At 42.0% G+C, this 20,416-nt stretch overlaps 1 protein-coding gene across 1 annotated transcript; it reads left to right on the top strand.

Annotated features, from left to right (window-relative positions):
- The first annotated feature begins 2,572 nt into the window (after positions 1–2,572).
- LOC137298273 (coiled-coil domain-containing protein 13-like) lies at positions 2,573–20,180 on the top strand. Its single transcript, XM_067830454.1, has 17 exons — positions 2,573–2,611; positions 4,053–4,222; positions 5,102–5,173; positions 5,426–5,531; positions 6,277–6,410; positions 7,110–7,196; positions 7,583–7,702; positions 8,173–8,277; positions 8,767–8,934; positions 9,786–9,862; positions 9,960–10,059; positions 16,706–16,912; positions 17,574–17,722; positions 18,165–18,251; positions 18,575–18,709; positions 19,074–19,328; positions 19,780–20,180. The coding sequence occupies exons 2-17, from the start codon at positions 4,061–4,063 to the stop codon at positions 19,946–19,948; spliced, it is 2,133 nt and encodes a 710-aa protein (XP_067686555.1). The 5' UTR covers positions 2,573–2,611; positions 4,053–4,060; the 3' UTR covers positions 19,949–20,180.
- Positions 20,181–20,416: the final 236 nt, after the last annotated feature.

The raw sequence follows: 20,416 nt of genomic DNA, 5'->3' as shown, positions 1-20,416 counted from the left end.
ACGTCACAACTGGTCGAATATTGCAGATACATCGAAAGTGAACACCATCACCATCTTGTCATTAGTCACATATGTAGTGTATATTCGTCATGGAATAAGGAACAGTTTCCTGCTATCAATGATTGTCTGTACTTGGTTATTGTAGTGATCTGATGAAGTCAGTCATTAACATGTATAACTATAACTATATTGGTCTGGACCATTTGTCTTGTATGCATATGGTCACCTTCAGCATTGCGAGAAAACCCTGTCCGCCACTATTTGACAGTGATTATTATACACACATGCTTAGGCTTTGGCCGGAATCGTTTTGTTTTCAGCAGCGCTTTCTTAAGCAATTTTCCAAAGTCCATACCTGTTGACTTTCTTGATTACCCAACGATTGTCAACTGCACTTAATAACATGACGTGAGGGTAATTAGTTGCTTGAACCTGAAAAGCCCCTGAAGATGGGATACCAAACAAGTGACTTTAGGTGCAAACTGACTGACGTAACACCGGACCCTTCTCCGTCAGTGAGCAGAAGGTTGAATCTGTCACAACAGCTCTTAAAACGATTAGTCACATGGCAATATAGATTTACTTTCGTTCTTGTAACATGAAGCCAATGCATGAATGCTTGCTTGCCTATTTGCGTGTGCGTGTGCGTGTGCGTGTGCGTGTGCGTGAGTGCTATCATCAGTTACATCCTTCACTATAGTGAATATCTTGTATCTACATTGATAAACTCCACTAGACTAAAAGGACTTAATTTTCTTAGTATGAAATAATGTTCAACGGAAAGGTACATGTGAGTGTGTGAGTTAGGTGTTTTAACACCGCTTTGAACGGAAGGCCCAGGTAAATAGCGTGTCAGCTTAGGGTGTAAGGAAAGTCCTATCATGACAGCTTTGGTGGAACCCACATGCTTACACAGAACGAAACATGAAAGGGACAAACCAAGATTCGTACTCGCAATCATTGGTTTCTGGTATGTCCAAGGGATAGATTTCTTGACGAGGCCATTCATATGTAAAGTAGCTCAACTACTATGAAGGCTTCTTGGACAACTGAAGTTTCAAGTATCGGGATTTATATTGTGTGACGAAGAAAAGGGTCAGGGTTTCTATAGTCTGTGTCAGTCGGCAAGGAGAGCAGCGTCAATTTTGTTTTGTTTTTCTTAAGCATTTTGTTCACTTTACTTGGTAACAATTGAACAAGATACATGGGTAGAATAAAATGTTACAGGTTGTTCAAGAAAACGCAGACAGCATAGGGTATATCGTATTGGGAATACAGATTGACCAACTGAAATGCTACGCAGTAATATAAAGAATGTGAACGACTAAATTTTACATTTCATGACTGCATCTAGGACATTCCATTTTCTTTGAAAATATTCTATAATGTCGTTTTCCTATCCATAAATTTCTCAATCTCAGAAAGATCATTTAGGTTTAGAAGTTAGGTTTTTGTCCTTTTCATATTCAGTACGAACATGTGGCGTTTTGCCAGTACTAATATTAGTTAGGCTGTTACCTCTGCAACAAAATAGAACATCGTGGTTTGACATTTCAAATACGTTTTACCAAGGATTTGAGTTACAAAATTGTTAAAATCTGCCCAGAACATTTCGATGATTGAACAATCAAGATATACATGGTAAACATCCTCACTTACTGAACCGCATAATGTACATACATGTAGGTGATTGTCTATCAGTTTCATTATTATTAGTTCTCGTTTACTGTAAATGGCTCTGTGCAAAATCTTACATTGAAAATCTAAGAGGTTCGTGTCTTTAGTTCCCCTTTGCATCTGAGACATAATAGTGAGATTATAATCAGATATGAAATTATCATAACATATTCTTGAGCATGTACTAGGTTTTCTCAAACCATTCCAAGCAGAACACTTAGATAACGTCGGTGTATTAAAATTGTTTGTTGTTCGTATAACTTCTTTCGACTGTTTTGGAATATTAAGGAGAAGACGGTTAAAGTCGGGTACAGTAGGGGAAAGCAGCGATTTGGTCAATAAAAATGACCAAAGTATATATGCAACCAGAGACCATATACTTGTAATCTGTTATATGGTCTCTGATGCAACCCGTCTTTTGTAAGGACATAATTATATGGCTCGTAGGGAAGCCTATTGTACGTACTTGTACACTGGCTCTGTCGTGGTGGACAGATGTGGTCCAGTTATTAAAAACAACAAGTCGATTTGACCATCACGACGTTTTGTTGAGATTTACGTATATACTAGTCCAGCATATAACTAGACGACTTCGCACTAAACCAAGGTGTGCTCGATAACTCGATGTAGGCCTTGGCTGGAGCACGAGTTTATTCATATGAACTACGTATATGTACATGTATTATATGAATCCTTTAGATGGGTATTTATTTATTTACGTGACGAAAAGGCATTACATATAGATAAAAATTTGAAAATAATATTTTTGAGGAAAATCAGTTTTTTGAAAATTAACGAATCAAATTCAGGTGACAAGGTACCCCATTTGCAGGTGTTAAATTCCAGACTCTTTATTGACCAATCACAATGCGAAGAGCCAGTCAGTTTGTACCTATGAATTCTCAGCGGAAGTTGACGGTAGTTGCTACGAAAGGTAAATACCTAGACGTGACACTTCTGTTATAATTAATTTAAGCTTCCAGTTTTGTTAAAACGTACTTTCATGAATGATCATATAGTACTGGCTATAATTCTGATGTTATTCCTATGATTTGATTAGAACTGAAGCAATCGGATCTATCAAATTATTCTGTTTCAAGCATAAGCAAACACCACGCATCCACTGGGATGCATGAGACTAGAGTCAACCATGAGAGTGGAAAGTTGAAGTGATTGGATGGAGATATTTCTAGAAATGTAAATCTGTTTTTCATAACCCTATATTATTTGCATGTCAGAAATGTTTTATTAGTCAGGTGACTCATGAGAAGTACTTGCGATAGCTGGATGTGATTAGCAATAATACGGTAATGACATTTCTGACAGTTTTGTTCTTGTCTTTATCAACAAATCATAGTGGTTAATGACCATATCATATCCACACAGTCTCATGTGGTCATCGTTACGCATGTGGGATTTCATGATGCTCTAGGTCTTCTGTCCTGGTCGTAAATATGCTATGTATTACATCTAATGAATGAATCGAACGGGTTGTTTGATTATGTGCCATGTAATTCTCAAACATAAAGTCATGTTTCTCAAATTGCGAGTCTGTGGTCAGACTACATCTTGGTACATGTATCTGATCAAGATTTAGTCAGTTTGCCTTCATTCAGCAATAATAATTTATGCATTATACAATACTCATCAGTTTATTAGTTACATCTAACTTTTGTATTTGTCCTAATAGTGGCACTCAAAACCCTTATGAATGATACTGGTAAATGTCTATGCTGACTGTTATATGTTAATGAAATGTAAATAATGATTAGACGTGATGATAAAGATAAAATGATTTATCTGGACCTGCTTACAAGCTGATGTTCATCCTTAAGTCCGTAGCAAATTTTCAATCTCTCCATATTCATGTCATGAAAGAAAGAGAGAACCAATGAAGTTCAACACTAAATGTTAAACTCTTGTATTACGTTTCAAGTTAAAATGACTTTTACATTTAGAAAATATTACATTTATACAAAATTATTCATATTTCACAATTCGCTTGCTTTGGGAACTTTGTTTGCAAATGTGTGTGCCTTTTGCAGGCAAATGATGAATTTTAAATTATTTAAATAATTATTTATGTATTTACTGGTAACAATTTTTTAATTTCCTAATTTCAAGGGCACTTTAATAAGGTATATAAGCTATTATTTTCAAAGGAATTATGTTTAAGGAAAAAGTGCTAACTGTAACGCCTGTTTATTGTTCCTGTAAACAGTGGTGGTCACAAATACCAAGATATCTCTTCAGTTAGAAGATATTTTGCTGATATTGGTCAGGCTTGAATTTAAATGTAAGCATTTGTGAATATCCAAGATAAAATAATGATTGTCCACAATAGTTTTGGGTTTCAGATCAGTTTGTGTTTTCAGTGTAAACAATGATAGAGATGGAGGATGCCTCATTGAAGGAACAGTTTGAAAGGCTCCAAGAACAGCAGAGACAGAAGTTGATGCGAAGGAAACAGAAGAAAGAGGCAGAGAAGGAGAAACCAGAAACTGCCAGAAGTGCTTTTGGTGTTACTGATGAACTGAATCTGAAAGTAAGTACTCTCTGTACCTTTTGTTCAGGCTTACTGAAAAGGCACTAGTTCTGTATAGATTGCCACATGTACAGTGTATGAAATAGTGTCTGCCTGGCGGCCTGCTGCTTGCTGGTACATGGAAGGGCTTAGAACTTTATTTCATAGCCATCGCCATTACATTTTCCAAGGGTATATATTTGACCATGTCATTGACTGCGGTAAATATTTCGAAAAAAATTTACAATTGTGGTAACTAGATGGTGTCTGTATAGTTCATGATCAATCAAACTGTAACTTCCACAGATCAACCTACCCATTTATCTAACACTGAATGTGACTGGTCTAGAGAATGTTCTCAGCCAATGAATAATGTCATTCTTTTCTGACGGCAGTGACAATGCATGAATTAACAGTGATCACCAAGTCATGGTTTCATTAAATTTGCTTTTGCACATGTTTAACTTTACCTCACTACAAGTAATTCAGTAATTGCTTTCTTTTAACACCATGTCTCAATTTCCTATATTTAATACAGGGCTGGTCACATGTTAGCAGGGCTGGCAACATTTTTTAGTTATCAGCCCTGTGGGCTTTCTGTCTTTTTGTAGGATTTTCATACACTGGCATGTACTGCAGGGATATTCTTACAAGTTAATTAAAGGCAACAGTTAGTGCTTTATACAGTTAGTGCTTACTACTACTACACAAAGATCTTATGCATCCTGATACAGGTCATGTTTCCCACATTATTCTAGTATGATGCAGACTGGGATGTCCTCAGGTCTGTGTATTGCCATAGTGACAACTAAGATCTAACCATTATGAGATTGGTATTCAATATGACTTATACAAGTCAGTCTGCTATTGGTCAGTTGATATTTATACACGTTTCTCCAGCTTGCTGACCCTCCTGCAGCAAGTAGTTTTCTGTCTGAAGAGCTGGTGGATCACCTTAATGACCAGTTAAGGGTAAGCATATATGTAATAATTAATGAGTTGTGTGAGACATCATCTAACATAGTTTATATGATCATCATTTCGGTTGTTGTATGTGTAAGCATTGTTCTTTCCATCATGAAGAAGATGACTGGATTTATTTGTGGGTTCAAGTTCTTTATTCCTTTGTTATTAATGTCATACTGAGACTGTTTAAACGCTTACTTAAATGGAACATATTTGTTAGACATGAAATTTTTTTCTTAACTATGTTTTGTTTTTCAGGAACTGAAAGATGAAAATGGACGCCTTTACAAGCTGCTGAGTGAGAGAGATTTTGAAATCAGGAATCTCAAAAAAAAGAAAATAGAAGAAAACTCAGCAGTGACAGGTTGGTGTTGAAACTGATATGTAAATAATGCTCTAAGTCAGTTACTCTCTTACTAAAGAGAAATTCTTAGTGTGTATTTTATTGTCAGCAGTGTTGTTTTGTGTACTCAGCTTCTTTATTTGACATTCTTGAGAAAAGAGAGTTAATAGTATTTCATGCAGACTGGCTTTGTATCTACTCACCAGAACAGGTGTTGAGGCCATATTTTCATTTTGTTCTCAGCATATCCTTATTATCTGGGTGGTGTCCTGTGTATAAATCGGAGGTCACGCACCAGTTAAAGTTAAGCAGCGTAGGTTGAAGCAAGCCCTTGGATAGGTGACTGTTTGGCAGCTTGACTCGTTAGGACATCAGTATTGCCCCACACCGAAGCGCATGTGACACATATGGCCTTTTCTTATGAAAGTACATTTGCTCATGAATTGCCTCTGTTCACCTAACAGTCAATGGGTACCCAGTGGGATATGACTGGGACCTTTTAGCGTCTTTAGCAGCTTGGGTTATCTGGGATGATAATGTGATAGTGCCTTGAGGATGCACTTTATAAATGGACATTTTTATTATGTCATTATATCATTACATGTATAATCTGAATGTATGATACCAAATACTCTGGCTGGAGAGAGACTTGCTCCCTCAAGTCAAGTCCTTGGTGTGATGTCATTAAGAGTGCCAGGCTTGCAACTCCATCTTTGCTTATCTCTTTGCTGATTTGTTGGCTTATTATTGGATGGTCCATTTGAAGGTGTGACAAATGAAACGGCTGCTATAAAGATTGTCGAACTGTCTAAGAAAGTGAGAGAGTTGACAGCAGAGCTTGAGAGTGAGAGGACAAAGTGTAAAAAGCTGCAGAAGAAGTGCCAAGATGCTCAGAGACAGGTTAGCACTCTTCATTGTGTTTGTTTGTCATTCTAGCATGGTATTTCGTATACACACATATGATTAATCTTTGCACTTTGATTGTCACTTGTTAAGTAAAGTATTTGTCATTTTATCAATATTTGCATATTTTGGGGATTTTTGCACTATGTGGTAGTTACGGACTATGGATTTCCACGTGGAAATAGTAACCCCTGTAACCTGTGGTCATCACACATGCTGAATGATCGTCATGTGGTCAAGAAATATGAAATGTTATATTGCCATCTTGACTCCATTGTTAATTGCTCAGACAAGTAACTACTGGTTTGCTTTACCCATATTATGGTCTTAGGTTCGATTGTACATAGTACACAAAGAACTTAAACCACATCAAAATATTTCATTCAACTGTATTAGTATGAATAAATCAGTTCTTTAACTGATCTTGAGTTCTATGGCTGAATTATAGATGGAGTATTGCTAATCGTGGAATACCTAATGCAGTATTTCACATTAGTTCCTTTTCTAAAGACATTTATTGAATTTGGTAATGGCATACAAATATGTCCTACAGAAACTGATAAAACAGTAAAAATGTCCATTTCTCCTAAGCAAACTTACTGTTACTGAGAATTCTTTTCCTTTTTATTTTTCATTCACTTTTTATTGTTGTGTTGTTGTATATATCATAGCTCACAATATTACTGCACAATACAGGCGACACAGCTCAACAGCATGCAGACCGACACGCACTCCATGATGGGGTCCATGATCAGCCTGCAGTCACAGCTTCTAGATGAGAAGGCATGTCACATCTCCACTAAACTCTGTATATATTATACCGCCATATCCAACCTCGTCATGTCAGAAGTTGGCTATACACAGCATTTTGGTTCTGTTTCCAGAATTTTCTGTAAATACATTGAATGTAGTAAATGTTGTATGGAGTGTTAATGGTAAATGTCCTTCAGCATGTTTGGGGACATATCACATGATTTCCCCCATAATCAGATATCACTTCTGTGGGTAGGAATGCCTGTATGATGGTACAGATTTAACACATTCATGATGATGACAGTCATGGCAGATCAGATGTAATATGAATATATGAATACTTGGTGAATCCTTGCTCAGTACTTGGTGCTTCCTCATGCATCCCAAATTTGGTGAAGTCGGTTATGTTGTTCCAGACTGATGATGGACTGGATGTGAAGGGGCTGCAAGATAAACTGAAACAAACTGAAAGTAAACTGGCGGACTACCGGAACCAGTGTCAGGCTCTCAAACAGGAGCTTAAAATACAACACAAGGTGGGGACTGTCTGTTTTACCTGTGTTACATACAACTGACAATTTTTCATTGGCTCTTGAAGCAGGCAATCACAATTAGCTCCTGAAACACCTGCTTTGCCTGAAACATTGTTGTTTGATTAGCCAGTGTGCACTGCCTCGTTCTTGTTACTCCAAAACTGTCGACCCATTCAATGCCATAGCTTCATCTTGAGCTGATTCACATGATTTGATGCGTAGGATAGTGATCCAGAATCGGTATGCAGTTAGAGACAATAAAGATGGGCATGTTGATGCTCGTCCTGAAGTGAGTTGTCATGGTATTTATTTTAATAGTGGAGTGGAGATGTAATTGACAATGATGATTTACCTTGTGCTGTAGACCAGACAACTAAACTAAAGAGTGTGATACACTGCGAGGGTTACATATGATGGGTGGAGACAGGAGTAATGTAAACTCTGTGTTTCAAATCCAGTGGTATCTATTTCAGGTGCTGCAACAAGAGGTTGGGGAGAATGTCAATGTGCAGTCCCTTCTAAATGCCAACAGTGGTTGGCGGGGCAGGGCACAGCAAGTGTTGACACTGCAGAATAAGGTTGGTGATATGACGGTATGGGAGGTTTTTGGAGAATGTCCATGTGCAGCTGACTCACAAGAATACCAGTTGGTTGATTGTAAATTGTGCAGACACCTGTGTCCTTGAAAGTATTGGTAGGTGTTAGGTGCAGCTGATCACACTGTAAACATGATCCAAGTAGACCACCATCTTAGTTTTCAGATCTATCAATGAAATGTATTCCCATGGGGAGAGATTAACACCAGCTTAATTGAATGGTAGTTTAGTCTCACTGTGTTATGTTACTACCAATCTTTTTGTCCTGAATTGACAGAAAATCATGTAAAAGGTATTGTTTTGATTATAGCTTACACTGAACATTAAACCATCTCAGGCTTAAATACTGTTCTCAACATCAACCTATGATGTTTAATATGAAATGATATTTAATACCATACTTCTGGGTACTACTGTGTAAGGGTTTATTGTGTGTCATGTGATAATCTTAATGATGTAATAACTGCACAGGTCGAGGACCTGAAGACCCAGCTGGAAGCTGCACAGGGGAAATCAGGGAAGGAAGGAAGCCTTGAGGACCAGATGCTTGGGAGGACATCTGCAAGGCGGAGGACACAGGATGAGAAGTATAGGGAAGAACTGCGGAAGGTTGAGAAGGAAAGGAAAGAGGCACAGGAGGTGGTTGTTCATTGATTTTGCTGTTGGGAATTCCTGATAAAGATCTTGGTTTGAACTGGTCATCATATATCAGTGCTTGTCAACACAGGCGACAAGATCAGATTATTATGTTCGCTGAGTTGATTTATGCATGTCATCTTGTCCCAGTGTAAATCAGTACTCATCATATTAGTCACTGGATTGCCTGGTCTGTTTTTGATTATTTACTTGCTACTTTCCCATAGCTGGAATGTTGCTTAATACAGCGATAAACAAATATAGTAAGTGAAATGTTTCATTAGACAGACAGTCATAATTATAAATCATTTGTTAATGGAAGACCAAAACTCCCCAGTGTAGCTGAGACATGGTTGCTGTCAAGCAAGTACCAGACAACCTAGTGATCAACAGAATGAGCATTGTTCTACCCAATCAGGATACTATGGCACACATGAACAAGTCAGCGAGTCTGAACGCTTGAATACTGCTGGTTGCCTCACATGGCAAGCATGGGTTACTGAAGACAAAATGTCAGCTGTATTTTCAGGGGTCGTATTTTGGTCATAAAGATTTTGTATGATGTACTCATTGCAACTATAACATAGTGCTATCTTTGGAGATAGCAGAAGAGAAAACTTGATGAATTTGTTTGTCTTTCATAAGTAGGATCAAAGGTTTGAATAATCATTAAATACTGCTGTACAGTACATTTAAAAATAGAATTAGGCAAAAACATATCACATATTAATATCACATAAATGTTCATTCAGAATTTAAAAACATTAATTAATTCAGTTTCACTGTTATTGAAGACTCTGCGGTGGTGCCCATGTGAAGCATGTAATGGCACTGAGTTTTAACTTTTGCTGCAGCGGGCCGCTTCTGAGCTGAAGGCCTTGGAAGAAGATCATTCCGCACTGAAAAACAAAATGGATGCTTGCAAAGCAAGGTACTTGAATGTTTGTTTTTCTTATACCAGTCCGTCCAAATACACTTTGCTGCAAAATAGACATTTCCTTACTCAAATGATTAATGTGTGTGTTCAGGAACAAGGTGCTGTCCAATGAGACCAAGTCCCTGAAGCAACAGATACAGACTCTCCTGGAGAAAGGAAAGAATGACGATGAGCTGGTGCAGGCTCTGATGGTGAGTAGCTGGTGCAGGCTCTGATAGTGAGGACATGGTGGGTGATGTTTGTGAGTGTGGATAGGGTTGGAGATGATGAGAGTGGATAGAATGGGAGATGATGGTGAGTGTGGACAGAATGGGAGATGATGGTGAGTGTGGACAGAATGGGAGATTATGGTGAGTGTGGACAGAATGGGAGGTGATGGTTAGTGTGGACATGATGGGAGGTGATGGTTAGTGTGGACAGAATGGGAGGTGATGGTTAGTGTGGACATGATGGTGAGTGTGGACAGAATTGGAGATGATGGTGAGTGTGGACAGAATGGGAGATGATGGTGAGTGTGGACAGAATGGGAGATGACGGTGAGTGTGGACAGAATGGGAGATGATGGTGAGTGTGGACAGAATGGGAGATGATGGTGAGTGTGGACAGAATGGGAGGTGATGGTTAGTGTGGACATGATGGTGAGTGTGGACAGAATGTGAGATGATGGTGAGTGTGGACAGAATGGGAGGTGATGGTTAGTGTGGACATGATGGTGAGTGTGGACAGAATGGGAGATGATGGTGAGTGTGGACAGAATGGGAGATGATGGTGAGTGTGGACAGAATGGGAGATGATGGTGAGTGTGGACAGAATGGGAGATGATGGTGAGTGTGGACAGAATGGGAGATGATGGTGAGTGTGGACAGAATGGGAGATGATGGTGAGTGTGGACAGAATGGGAGATGATGGTGAGTGTGGACATGATGGGAAATGATGGTGAGTGTAGACATGACGGGAGGTGATGTTGAGTGTGGACTTAATGGTGGATTACGGTGAGTGTGGACATGATGGGAGATGGTATTGAGTGTGGACAGAATGGGAGATTATGGTGAGTGTAGACATGATGGGAGATTATGGTGAGTGTGGACATGATGGGACATGGTGGTGAGTGTGGACAGAATGGAAGATGGTGATGAGTGTGGACAGAATGGGAGATGGTGATGGGTGTGGACAGAGTGGGAGATGGTGGTGAGTGTGGACAGAATGGGAGATGATGATGAGTGTGGACAGAATGGGAGATGATGGTCAGTGTGGACAGAGTGGGAGATGATGATGAGTTTGGACATGATGGGAGATGATGGTGAGTGTGGACAGAATGGGAGATGATGGTGAGTGTGAACAGAATGGGAGATGGTGATGAGTGTGGACAGAGTGGGAGATGGTTGTGAGTTTGGACATGATGGGAGTTGATGGTGAGTGTGGACATGATGGGAGATGATGGTGAGTGTGGACAGAATGGGAGATGATGGTGAGTGTGGACAGAGTGGGAGATGGTGATGAGTGCGGACAGAATTGGAGATGATGGTGAGTGTGGACAGAATGGGAGATGATGGTGAGTGTGGACATGATGGGAAATGATGGTGAGTGTAGACATGACGGGAGGTGATGTTGAGTGTGGACTTAATGGTGGATTACGGTGAGTGTGGACATGATGGGAGATGGTTTTGAGTGTGGACAGAATGGGAGATTATGGTGAGTGTAGACATGATGGGAGATTATGGTGAGTGTGGACAGAATGGGACATGGTGGTGAGTGTGGACAGAATGGAAGATGGTGATGAGTGTGGACAGAATGGGAGATGGTGATGGGTGTGGACAGAGTGGGAGATGGTGGTGAGTGTGGACAGAATGGGAGATGATGGTGAGTGTGGACAGAGTGGGAGATTATGGTGAGTGTGGACAGAATGGGAGATGATGGTGAGTGTGGACAGAATGGGAGATGATGGTGAGAGTGGACAGAATGGGAGGTGATGGTTAGTGTGGACATGATGGTGAGTGTGGACAGAATTGGAGATGATGGTGAGTGTGGACAGAATGGGAGGTGATGGTGAGTGTGGACAGAATGGGAGGTGATGGTGAGTGTGGACATGATGGTGAGTGTGGACAGAATGGGAGATGATGGTGAGTGTGGACAGAATGGGAGGTGATGGTTAGTGTGGACATGATGGTGAGTGTGGACAGAATGTGAGATGATGGTGAGTGTGGACAGAATGGGAGGTGATGGTTAGTGTGGACATGATGGTGAGTGTGGACAGAATGGGAGATGATGGTGAGTGTGGACAGAATGGGAGATGATGGTGAGTGTGGACAGAATGGGAGATGATGGTGAGTGTGGACAGAATGGGAGATGATGGTGAGTGTGGACAGAATGGGAGATGATGGTGAGTGTGGACAGAATGGGAGATGATGGTGAGTGTGGACATGATGGGAAATGATGGTGAGTGTAGACATGACGGGAGGTGATGTTGAGTGTGGACTTAATGGTGGATTACGGTGAGTGTGGACATGATGGGAGATGGTATTGAGTGTGGACAGAATGGGAGATTATGGTGAGTGTAGACATGATGGGAGATTATGGTGAGTGTGGACATGATGGGACATGGTGGTGAGTGTGGACAGAATGGAAGATGGTGATGAGTGTGGACAGAATGGGAGATGGTGATGGGTGTGGACAGAGTGGGAGATGGTGGTGAGTGTGGACAGAATGGGAGATGATGATGAGTGTGGACAGAATGGGAGATGATGGTCAGTGTGGACAGAGTGGGAGATGATGATGAGTTTGGACATGATGGGAGATGATGGTGAGTGTGGACAGAATGGGAGATGATGGTGAGTGTGAACAGAATGGGAGATGGTGATGAGTGTGGACAGAGTGGGAGATGGTTGTGAGTTTGGACATGATGGGAGTTGATGGTGAGTGTGGACATGATGGGAGATGATGGTGAGTGTGGACAGAATGGGAGATGATGGTGAGTGTGGACAGAGTGGGAGATGGTGATGAGTGCGGACAGAATTGGAGATGATGGTGAGTGTGGACAGAATGGGAGATGATGGTGAGTGTGGACATGATGGGAAATGATGGTGAGTGTAGACATGATGGGAGGTGATGTTGAGTGTGGACTTAATGGTGGATTACGGTGAGTGTGGACATGATGGGAGATGGTTTTGAGTGTGGACAGAATGGGAGATTATGGTGAGTGTAGACATGATGGGAGATTATGGTGAGTGTGGACAGAATGGGACATGGTGGTGAGTGTGGACAGAATGGAAGATGGTGATGAGTGTGGACAGAATGGGAGATGGTGATGGGTGTGGACAGAGTGGGAGATGGTGGTGAGTGTGGACAGAATGGGAGATGATGGTGAGTGTGGACAGAGTGGGAGATTATGGTGAGTGTGGACAGAATGGGAGATGATGGTGAGTGTGGACAGAATGGGAGATGATGGTGAGAGTGGACAGAATGGGAGGTGATGGTTAGTGTGGACATGATGGTGAGTGTGGACAGAATGGGAGGTGATGGTGAGTGTGGACAGAATGGGAGGTGATGGTGAGTGTGGACAGAATGGGAGGTGATGGTGAGTGTGGACATGATGGTGAGTGTGGACAGAATGGGAGATGATGGTGAGTGTGGACAGAATGGGAGGTGATGGTTAGTGTGGACATGATGGTGAGTGTGGACAGAATGTGAGATGATGGTGAGTGTGGACAGAATGGGAGGTGATGGTGAGTGTGGACATGATGGTGAGTGTGGACAGAATGGGAGATGATGGTGAGTGTGGACAGAATGGGAGATGATGGTGAGTGTGGACAGAATGGGAGATGATGGTGAGTGTGGACAGAATGGGAGATGATGGTGAGTGTGGACAGAATGGGAGATGATGGTGAGTGTGGACAGAATGGGAGATGATGGTGAGTGTGGACATGATGGGAAATGATGGTGAGTGTAGACATGACGGGAGGTGATGTTGAGTGTGGACTTAATGGTGGATTACGGTGAGTGTGGACATGATGGGAGATGGTATTGAGTGTGGACAGAATGGGAGATTATGGTGAGTGTAGACATGATGGGAGATTATGGTGAGTGTGGACATGATGGGACATGGTGGTGAGTGTGGACAGAATGGAAGATGGTGATGAGTGTGGACAGAATGGGAGATGGTGATGGGTGTGGACAGAGTGGGAGATGGTGGTGAGTGTGGACAGAATGGGAGATGATGATGAGTGTGGACAGAATGGGAGATGATGGTCAGTGTGGACAGAGTGGGAGATGATGATGAGTTTGGACATGATGGGAGATGATGGTGAGTGTGGACAGAATGGGAGATGATGGTGAGTGTGAACAGAATGGGAGATGGTGATGAGTGTGGACAGAGTGGGAGATGGTTGTGAGTTTGGACATGATGGGAGTTGATGGTGAGTGTGGACATGATGGGAGATGATGGTGAGTGTGGACAGAATGGGAGATGATGGTGAGTGTGGACAGAGTGGGAGATGGTGATGAGTGCGGACAGAATTGGAGATGATGGTGAGTGTGGACAGAATGGGAGATGATGGTGAGTGTGGACATGATGGGAAATGATGGTGAGTGTAGACATGACGGGAGGTGATGTTGAGTGTGGACTTAATGGTGGATTACGGTGAGTGTGGACATGATGGGAGATGGTTTTGAGTGTGGACAGAATGGGAGATTATGGTGAGTGTAGACATGATGGGAGATTATGGTGAGTGTGGACAGAATGGGACATGGTGGTGAGTGTGGACAGAATGGAAGATGGTGATGAGTGTGGACAGAATGGGAGATGGTGATGGGTGTGGACAGAGTGGGAGATGGTGGTGAGTGTGGACAGAATGGGAGATGATGGTGAGTGTGGACAGAGTGGGAGATTATGGTGAGTGTGGACAGAATGGGAGATGATGGTGAGTGTGGACAGAATGGGAGATGATGGTGAGAGTGGACAGAATGGGAGGTGATGGTTAGTGTGGACATGATGGTGAGTGTGGACACAATGGGAGGTGATGGTGAGTGTGGACAGAATGGGAGATGATGGTGAGTGTGGACAGAATGGGAGGTGATGGTGAGTGTGGACATGATGGTGAGTGTGGACAGAATGGGAGATGATGGTGAGTGTGGACAGAATGGGAGATTATGGTGAGTGTGGACAGAATGGGAGATGACGGTGAGTGTGGACAGAATGGGAGATGATGGTGAGTGTGGACAGAATGGGAGATGATGGTGAGTGTGGACAGAATGGGAGGTGATGGTTAGTGTGGACATGATGGTGAGTGTGGACAGAATGTGAGATGATGGTGAGTGTGGACAGAATGGGAGGTGATGGTGAGTGTGGACATGATGGTGAGTGTGGACAGAATGGGAGATGATGGTGAGTGTGGACAGAATGGGAGATGATGGTGAGTGTGGACAGAATGGGAGATGATGGTGAGTGTGGACAGAATGGGAGATGATGGTGAGTGTGGACAGAATGGGAGATGATGGTGAGTGTGGACAGAATGGGAGATGATGGTGAGTGTGGACATGATGGGACATGATGGTGGGTGTAGACATGACGGGAGGTGATGTTGAGTGTGGACTTAATGGTGGATTACGGTGAGTGTGGACATGATGGGAGATGGTTTTGAGTGTGGACAGAATGGGAGATTATGGTGAGTGTAGACATGATGGGAGATTATGGTGAGTGTGGACATGATGGGACATGGTGGTGAGTGTGGACAGAATGGAAGATGGTGATGAGTGTGGACAGAATGGGAGATGGTGATGGGTGTGGACAGAGTGGGAGATGATGGTCAGTGTGGACAGAGTGGGAGATGATGATGAGTTTGGACATGATGGGAGATGATGGTGAGTGTGGACAGAATGGGAGATGATGGTGAGTGTGAACAGAATGGGAGATGGTGATGAGTGTGGACAGAGTGGGAGATGGTTGTGAGTTTGGACATGATGGGAGTTGATGGTGAGTGTGGACATGATGGGAGATGATGGTGAGTGTGGACAGAATGGGAGATGATGGTGAGTGTGGACAGAGTGGGAGATGGTGATGAGTGCGGACAGAATTGGAGATGATGGTGAGTGTGGACAGAATGGGAGATGATGGTGAGTGTGGACATGATGGGAAATGATGGTGAGTGTAGACATGACGGGAGGTGATGTTGAGTGTGGACTTAATGGTGGATTACGGTGAGTGTGGACATGATGGGAGATGGTTTTGAGTGTGGACAGAATGGGAGATTATGGTGAGTGTAGACATGATGGGACATGGTGGTGAGTGTGGACAGAATGGAAGATGGTGATGAGTGTGGACAGAATGGGAGATGGTGATGGGTGTGGACAGAATGGGAGATGGTGGTGAGTGTGGACAGAATGGGAGATGATGATGAGTGTGGACAGAATGGGAGATGATGGTGAGTGTGGACAGAGTGGGAGATGATGATGAGTTTGGACATGATGGGAGATGATGGTGAGTGTGGACAGAATGGGAGATGATGGTGAGTGTGAACAGAATGGGAGATGGTGATGAGTGTGGACAGAGTGGGAGATGGTTGTGAGTTTGGACATGATGGGAGTTGATGGTGAGTGTGGACATGATGGGAGATGATGGTGAGTGTGGACAGAATGGGAGATGATGGTGAGTGTGGACAGAGTGGGAGATGGTGATGAGTGTGGACAGAATTGGAGATGATGCTGAGTGTGGACAGAACGGGTGATGGTCACTGGTGGTGAGTGTGGACAGAATGGGAGATGGTAGCTAGGCATTGTTGAGCATAGCTTTCTATCCCTATTTAAACCACCCCATGGTAAATGCCCTTGTGTCCACCTTGATAGAGGCAGCTACAGCAGCTGAGGGAAATGCTGGAGGCATCGAATCAGCACCAGCAGAGTAACATGGAGTGGCATCAGGAGAAGCTGAAGGACATGAGTGTCAAGGTGCAGCAGGACAACAACATCGTGGAGCAGCTCAAGGCCATAGTTGCTGAGAAGGAGCAGAAGGTCAAGGTCTTGGAGAGTGAGATCCATCAGATGAAGCTCAGTGTAAGCACCAACCTCATTTTCATTGTCGTTGCTTCTGTTGTTGAAAACAACAATTACTTGAGAACTCACAAAAATGACTATAAAACCCTCCAAACTAATTACAGTATATGGGGCTGTGTATGATCAGGACCCCAGGCACAGTAATGTTACAAAAGAAATATGAAGGAGCTCTTTCCACATTGTTGTTTTCATGGTTTTATGTGCTGTCATGGATTACCCAATTTACCATTTCAGTGTGTAGTTCAGACATCCAATATCTGTAAATGCTACTGCAGTAACAAATTCATGAAAGGACTAGGTCTTGTTTGTTGTAACTGACACATATAACTGACGCAGGTGACACACTTTGTCCAATACATGAATAGAATAAGTTTAAGTGAAACAACGGTTTAAGCAAAAGTATTTGAAAAGATGAGTAATTAGTAGTCCCTCTTTGAATAATAGCATGTCAATAAGTACTCAGTGGCTTCATATATGACTGTTGCCATTAAATTGATTGTGAGGGATCTTTGCTCAAATTGTGGATGTTAAAGATGCTGCCATAGTGACAACTTGTTCTATTTCTTTTGTTTCTTAGTCAGTGTTAATTCCTGGAATAGTGAAAAAAATAGAGAGAAAGTGTAGTTTACCTGTATTGGAAGTATTTCCTGTTTGTGTACAGCACATCCAGCGAGCCCAGATGGAGAGTGTGTCAGCCATGTTCCAGGAGCCACGCCCACCCTCTGGACCCATCAGCAGTCGCCCTGGGACAGTGGCATCAGAGGGTGGAGATACTATTGTCCTCACAACAGTCACACCACCAGAATCAAGGTACAAACTAGGTCCAGCTTTTATACAATGACAAGTCACAGACAAAATAAACAGTATCTTTGACACTAATTCAGTCCTTCAATTTCTCCTGAAATGTTTGAAACATTAAAGATCTTTTGAGTTTTTGTTGTATTCACATTCCCTGACCCCCACTGTGCTGGGTAGAACAACATTCTGTCTTTACTAAACTGCCATAGGAGGAAGAACTGAGCTTAGTCAAAATTAACTACCCAAGTAACTGGAACTCCTTTTTACCTGACCCTGCCTTCATCATTACAAGAAACATGTCATATTTATTAGTGTACCCACATCCCACTCAGGATCCACCCAGCCAGGGTACCTGAGTTACCTGTCCCCTCCAGAGTTAGATGTGCACTGTACCTGCTTGATAATATGTATGTCTCAAGACCATGCACACTCAAAAATGGTGATGTTATTTCAGACAAAGTGAGCGGCCACCAACCAGCAACAGGGTTGTAGAGAGTGCCAGATCTCTGTCTCGAGTCTCTGCCAGACCGACATCAGCAAGGTGAATGCAGTTGTGTATGGGATTTTTGTAGGCACATTGTTAAGATTTGTTTCCTGTTGTTACCAACAGATCATAGACGTATATTGTAAAAAGATTAGAAATCAGCAACACATGCTTGTAAAAAGTGACTAACTGGATCAGGGGGGCTGGCATGGGGATTTGGTTGATACATAATAGCATTTCAAACTTTGTGGATCTTTGTTGAACATATTTGCCACAGGTCCAGACTATTTACAACTCTCCACCATATTGTTGGATTATTGCTGGAAACAGCCTTATTTAAGAAACAGTTACTGATTAACTGACTGTGGTTATGTTTGCAGCAATGTGAATGGCAACAACATGGTGCCTGGAATGGCTGAGCTCCAGTACCAGTGTCAGGAGTACCACACCATGATGCAGGTGGCAGACGTCGAGCGAGAGAAGCTTGCTGAGCTGGTGCATGTTCTACAAAAGAGGTGACTAGATAACTAAAAGGTTGTAGTGTGTGTTAACTTTCGACCTTTAATGCGTGCACATCATAAGGCACTAATTTACTTTTTACATCATGGTGCATGTACTTTGACTACCATAAATGTTTCAGAAATTGTGTTGTAACTTCACATGACAGTGAGAATTTCTTCTCCATAATTTCTTACCTTTTGAAAACATTTAGAACTTGAATTTTATTATTCTTTTGGGAATTTTATTGATCTTGAAACCCAGTGGACAAGAAGCATTTGTGAAGAATGTATGTGATACTTTTTCATTGTCATTATGAAATGTGAGAATCTGTTGACAAGATTTTTCAATAAACATTGCCATTATACCATATCACTTCAGGATTGCTGAAACATCAAGCAAAATGAATGACATGCAATCAGAGCTAATCCAAGAACGGAAAAAGAATGTTGTGTTAGAGAAAAGGCTTGGCAAAGCCAAGTTAGACCCTGCCTTGACATCCAGGAGTAGCGCTAATGTGAAGACAGGCAGAATGCAGACAGGCAAGACGTCGGCTTCTACGATCAGGGAGTCCATCACCAACCTCGACAATGCAGACAAGGTGGACCACACAGAGATTGAGGAACTCATCACTAGGTGAGTATATCTTTGCTTCATCAGATTAGAAAGTCCTCCAAATATACAATCTCTCAGAACTGTTGACACTGGTAGCCACAAAGTAGGGCCAGTCAGCGTAGTCTCCACAAGTCAGTGTGCTCAGTTGCCTCCATTCAGTGTGCCCAAAATCAGTGGACAGGGGTTTAGAATCTGTGATTATTTTCTTAATTTGTCAGTTCTAAACCAGTGGTATCTGTGTTTCCAAAGAGGTAAACATCCAAGAATATCTTATGTTTGGGGTGTTCCTTCCTCATCAACATGACAATCAATGAAATAAGTGAAATACTGTAAATCTATACTCACTCACATGAACTGAATTGCACAAATAGATATACAGTGTTCAGGATTTATTTGGATTTAGCTTATAATTTCATTTACATATTGCGTTTTATAAGATGTTGTCTTATAGAAATGTTGGCATTGGTTCCAGTCTTGAAATCCAGCGTGATGAGAATGAGGCCCTGAAGGTGGCGCTGCAGAGCACTCTGAAGGCCAAGGAGGAGGACCTGAAGCTCTACAGTGACGCCATGGATGAAACCAAGAAAGTATTCCTCCAAGCTCTCCGACAGTTCAAGGGAAAGCCTCAGACAGCATCTTGATAATCAGTTACCAACACTAGGAATGTTCAGACACAACGCTAACTCACTATCTCCATCATCAGCTACATATGCGTGACAGCATCTCAATCATCAGCCACAATGTGTCCATTCACACATCCTATGTATGTCCAGCTAGAGTATTCTATATGTTGGACAAAGCAGGTAGACTCGGTGAAATATGATATGCATAGTTTTCACAAATTGTGATTTGTGGCACGTTTTGATAATAAAGTCATACATCCAGTCAGGAATCAGGTGGACATCTACTTGCATTTTATGTGAAAAATGAACATGACTCCATTCCCATGTCATTGATCAATCATGGAAGCATTCCAGATTTGCGAGGTGTCCCGGTATTTTATCAAAATTCTATCTTAAGCTTCAGTACTTCAGTGTGCAGGTGTCATGTGAAAAGGTTCTTCACATACTGACATGCTTGGGACATCACTTCATGAAGTTGTGGATGTA

This window comes from Haliotis asinina, chromosome 10 (genome assembly GCF_037392515.1).
Source record: "Haliotis asinina isolate JCU_RB_2024 chromosome 10, JCU_Hal_asi_v2, whole genome shotgun sequence".
Classification (NCBI taxonomy): domain Eukaryota; kingdom Metazoa; phylum Mollusca; class Gastropoda; order Lepetellida; family Haliotidae; genus Haliotis; species Haliotis asinina.
Note: the sequence above shows the minus strand (reverse complement) of the source record. Positions and strands in the feature narration are given on the sequence as shown.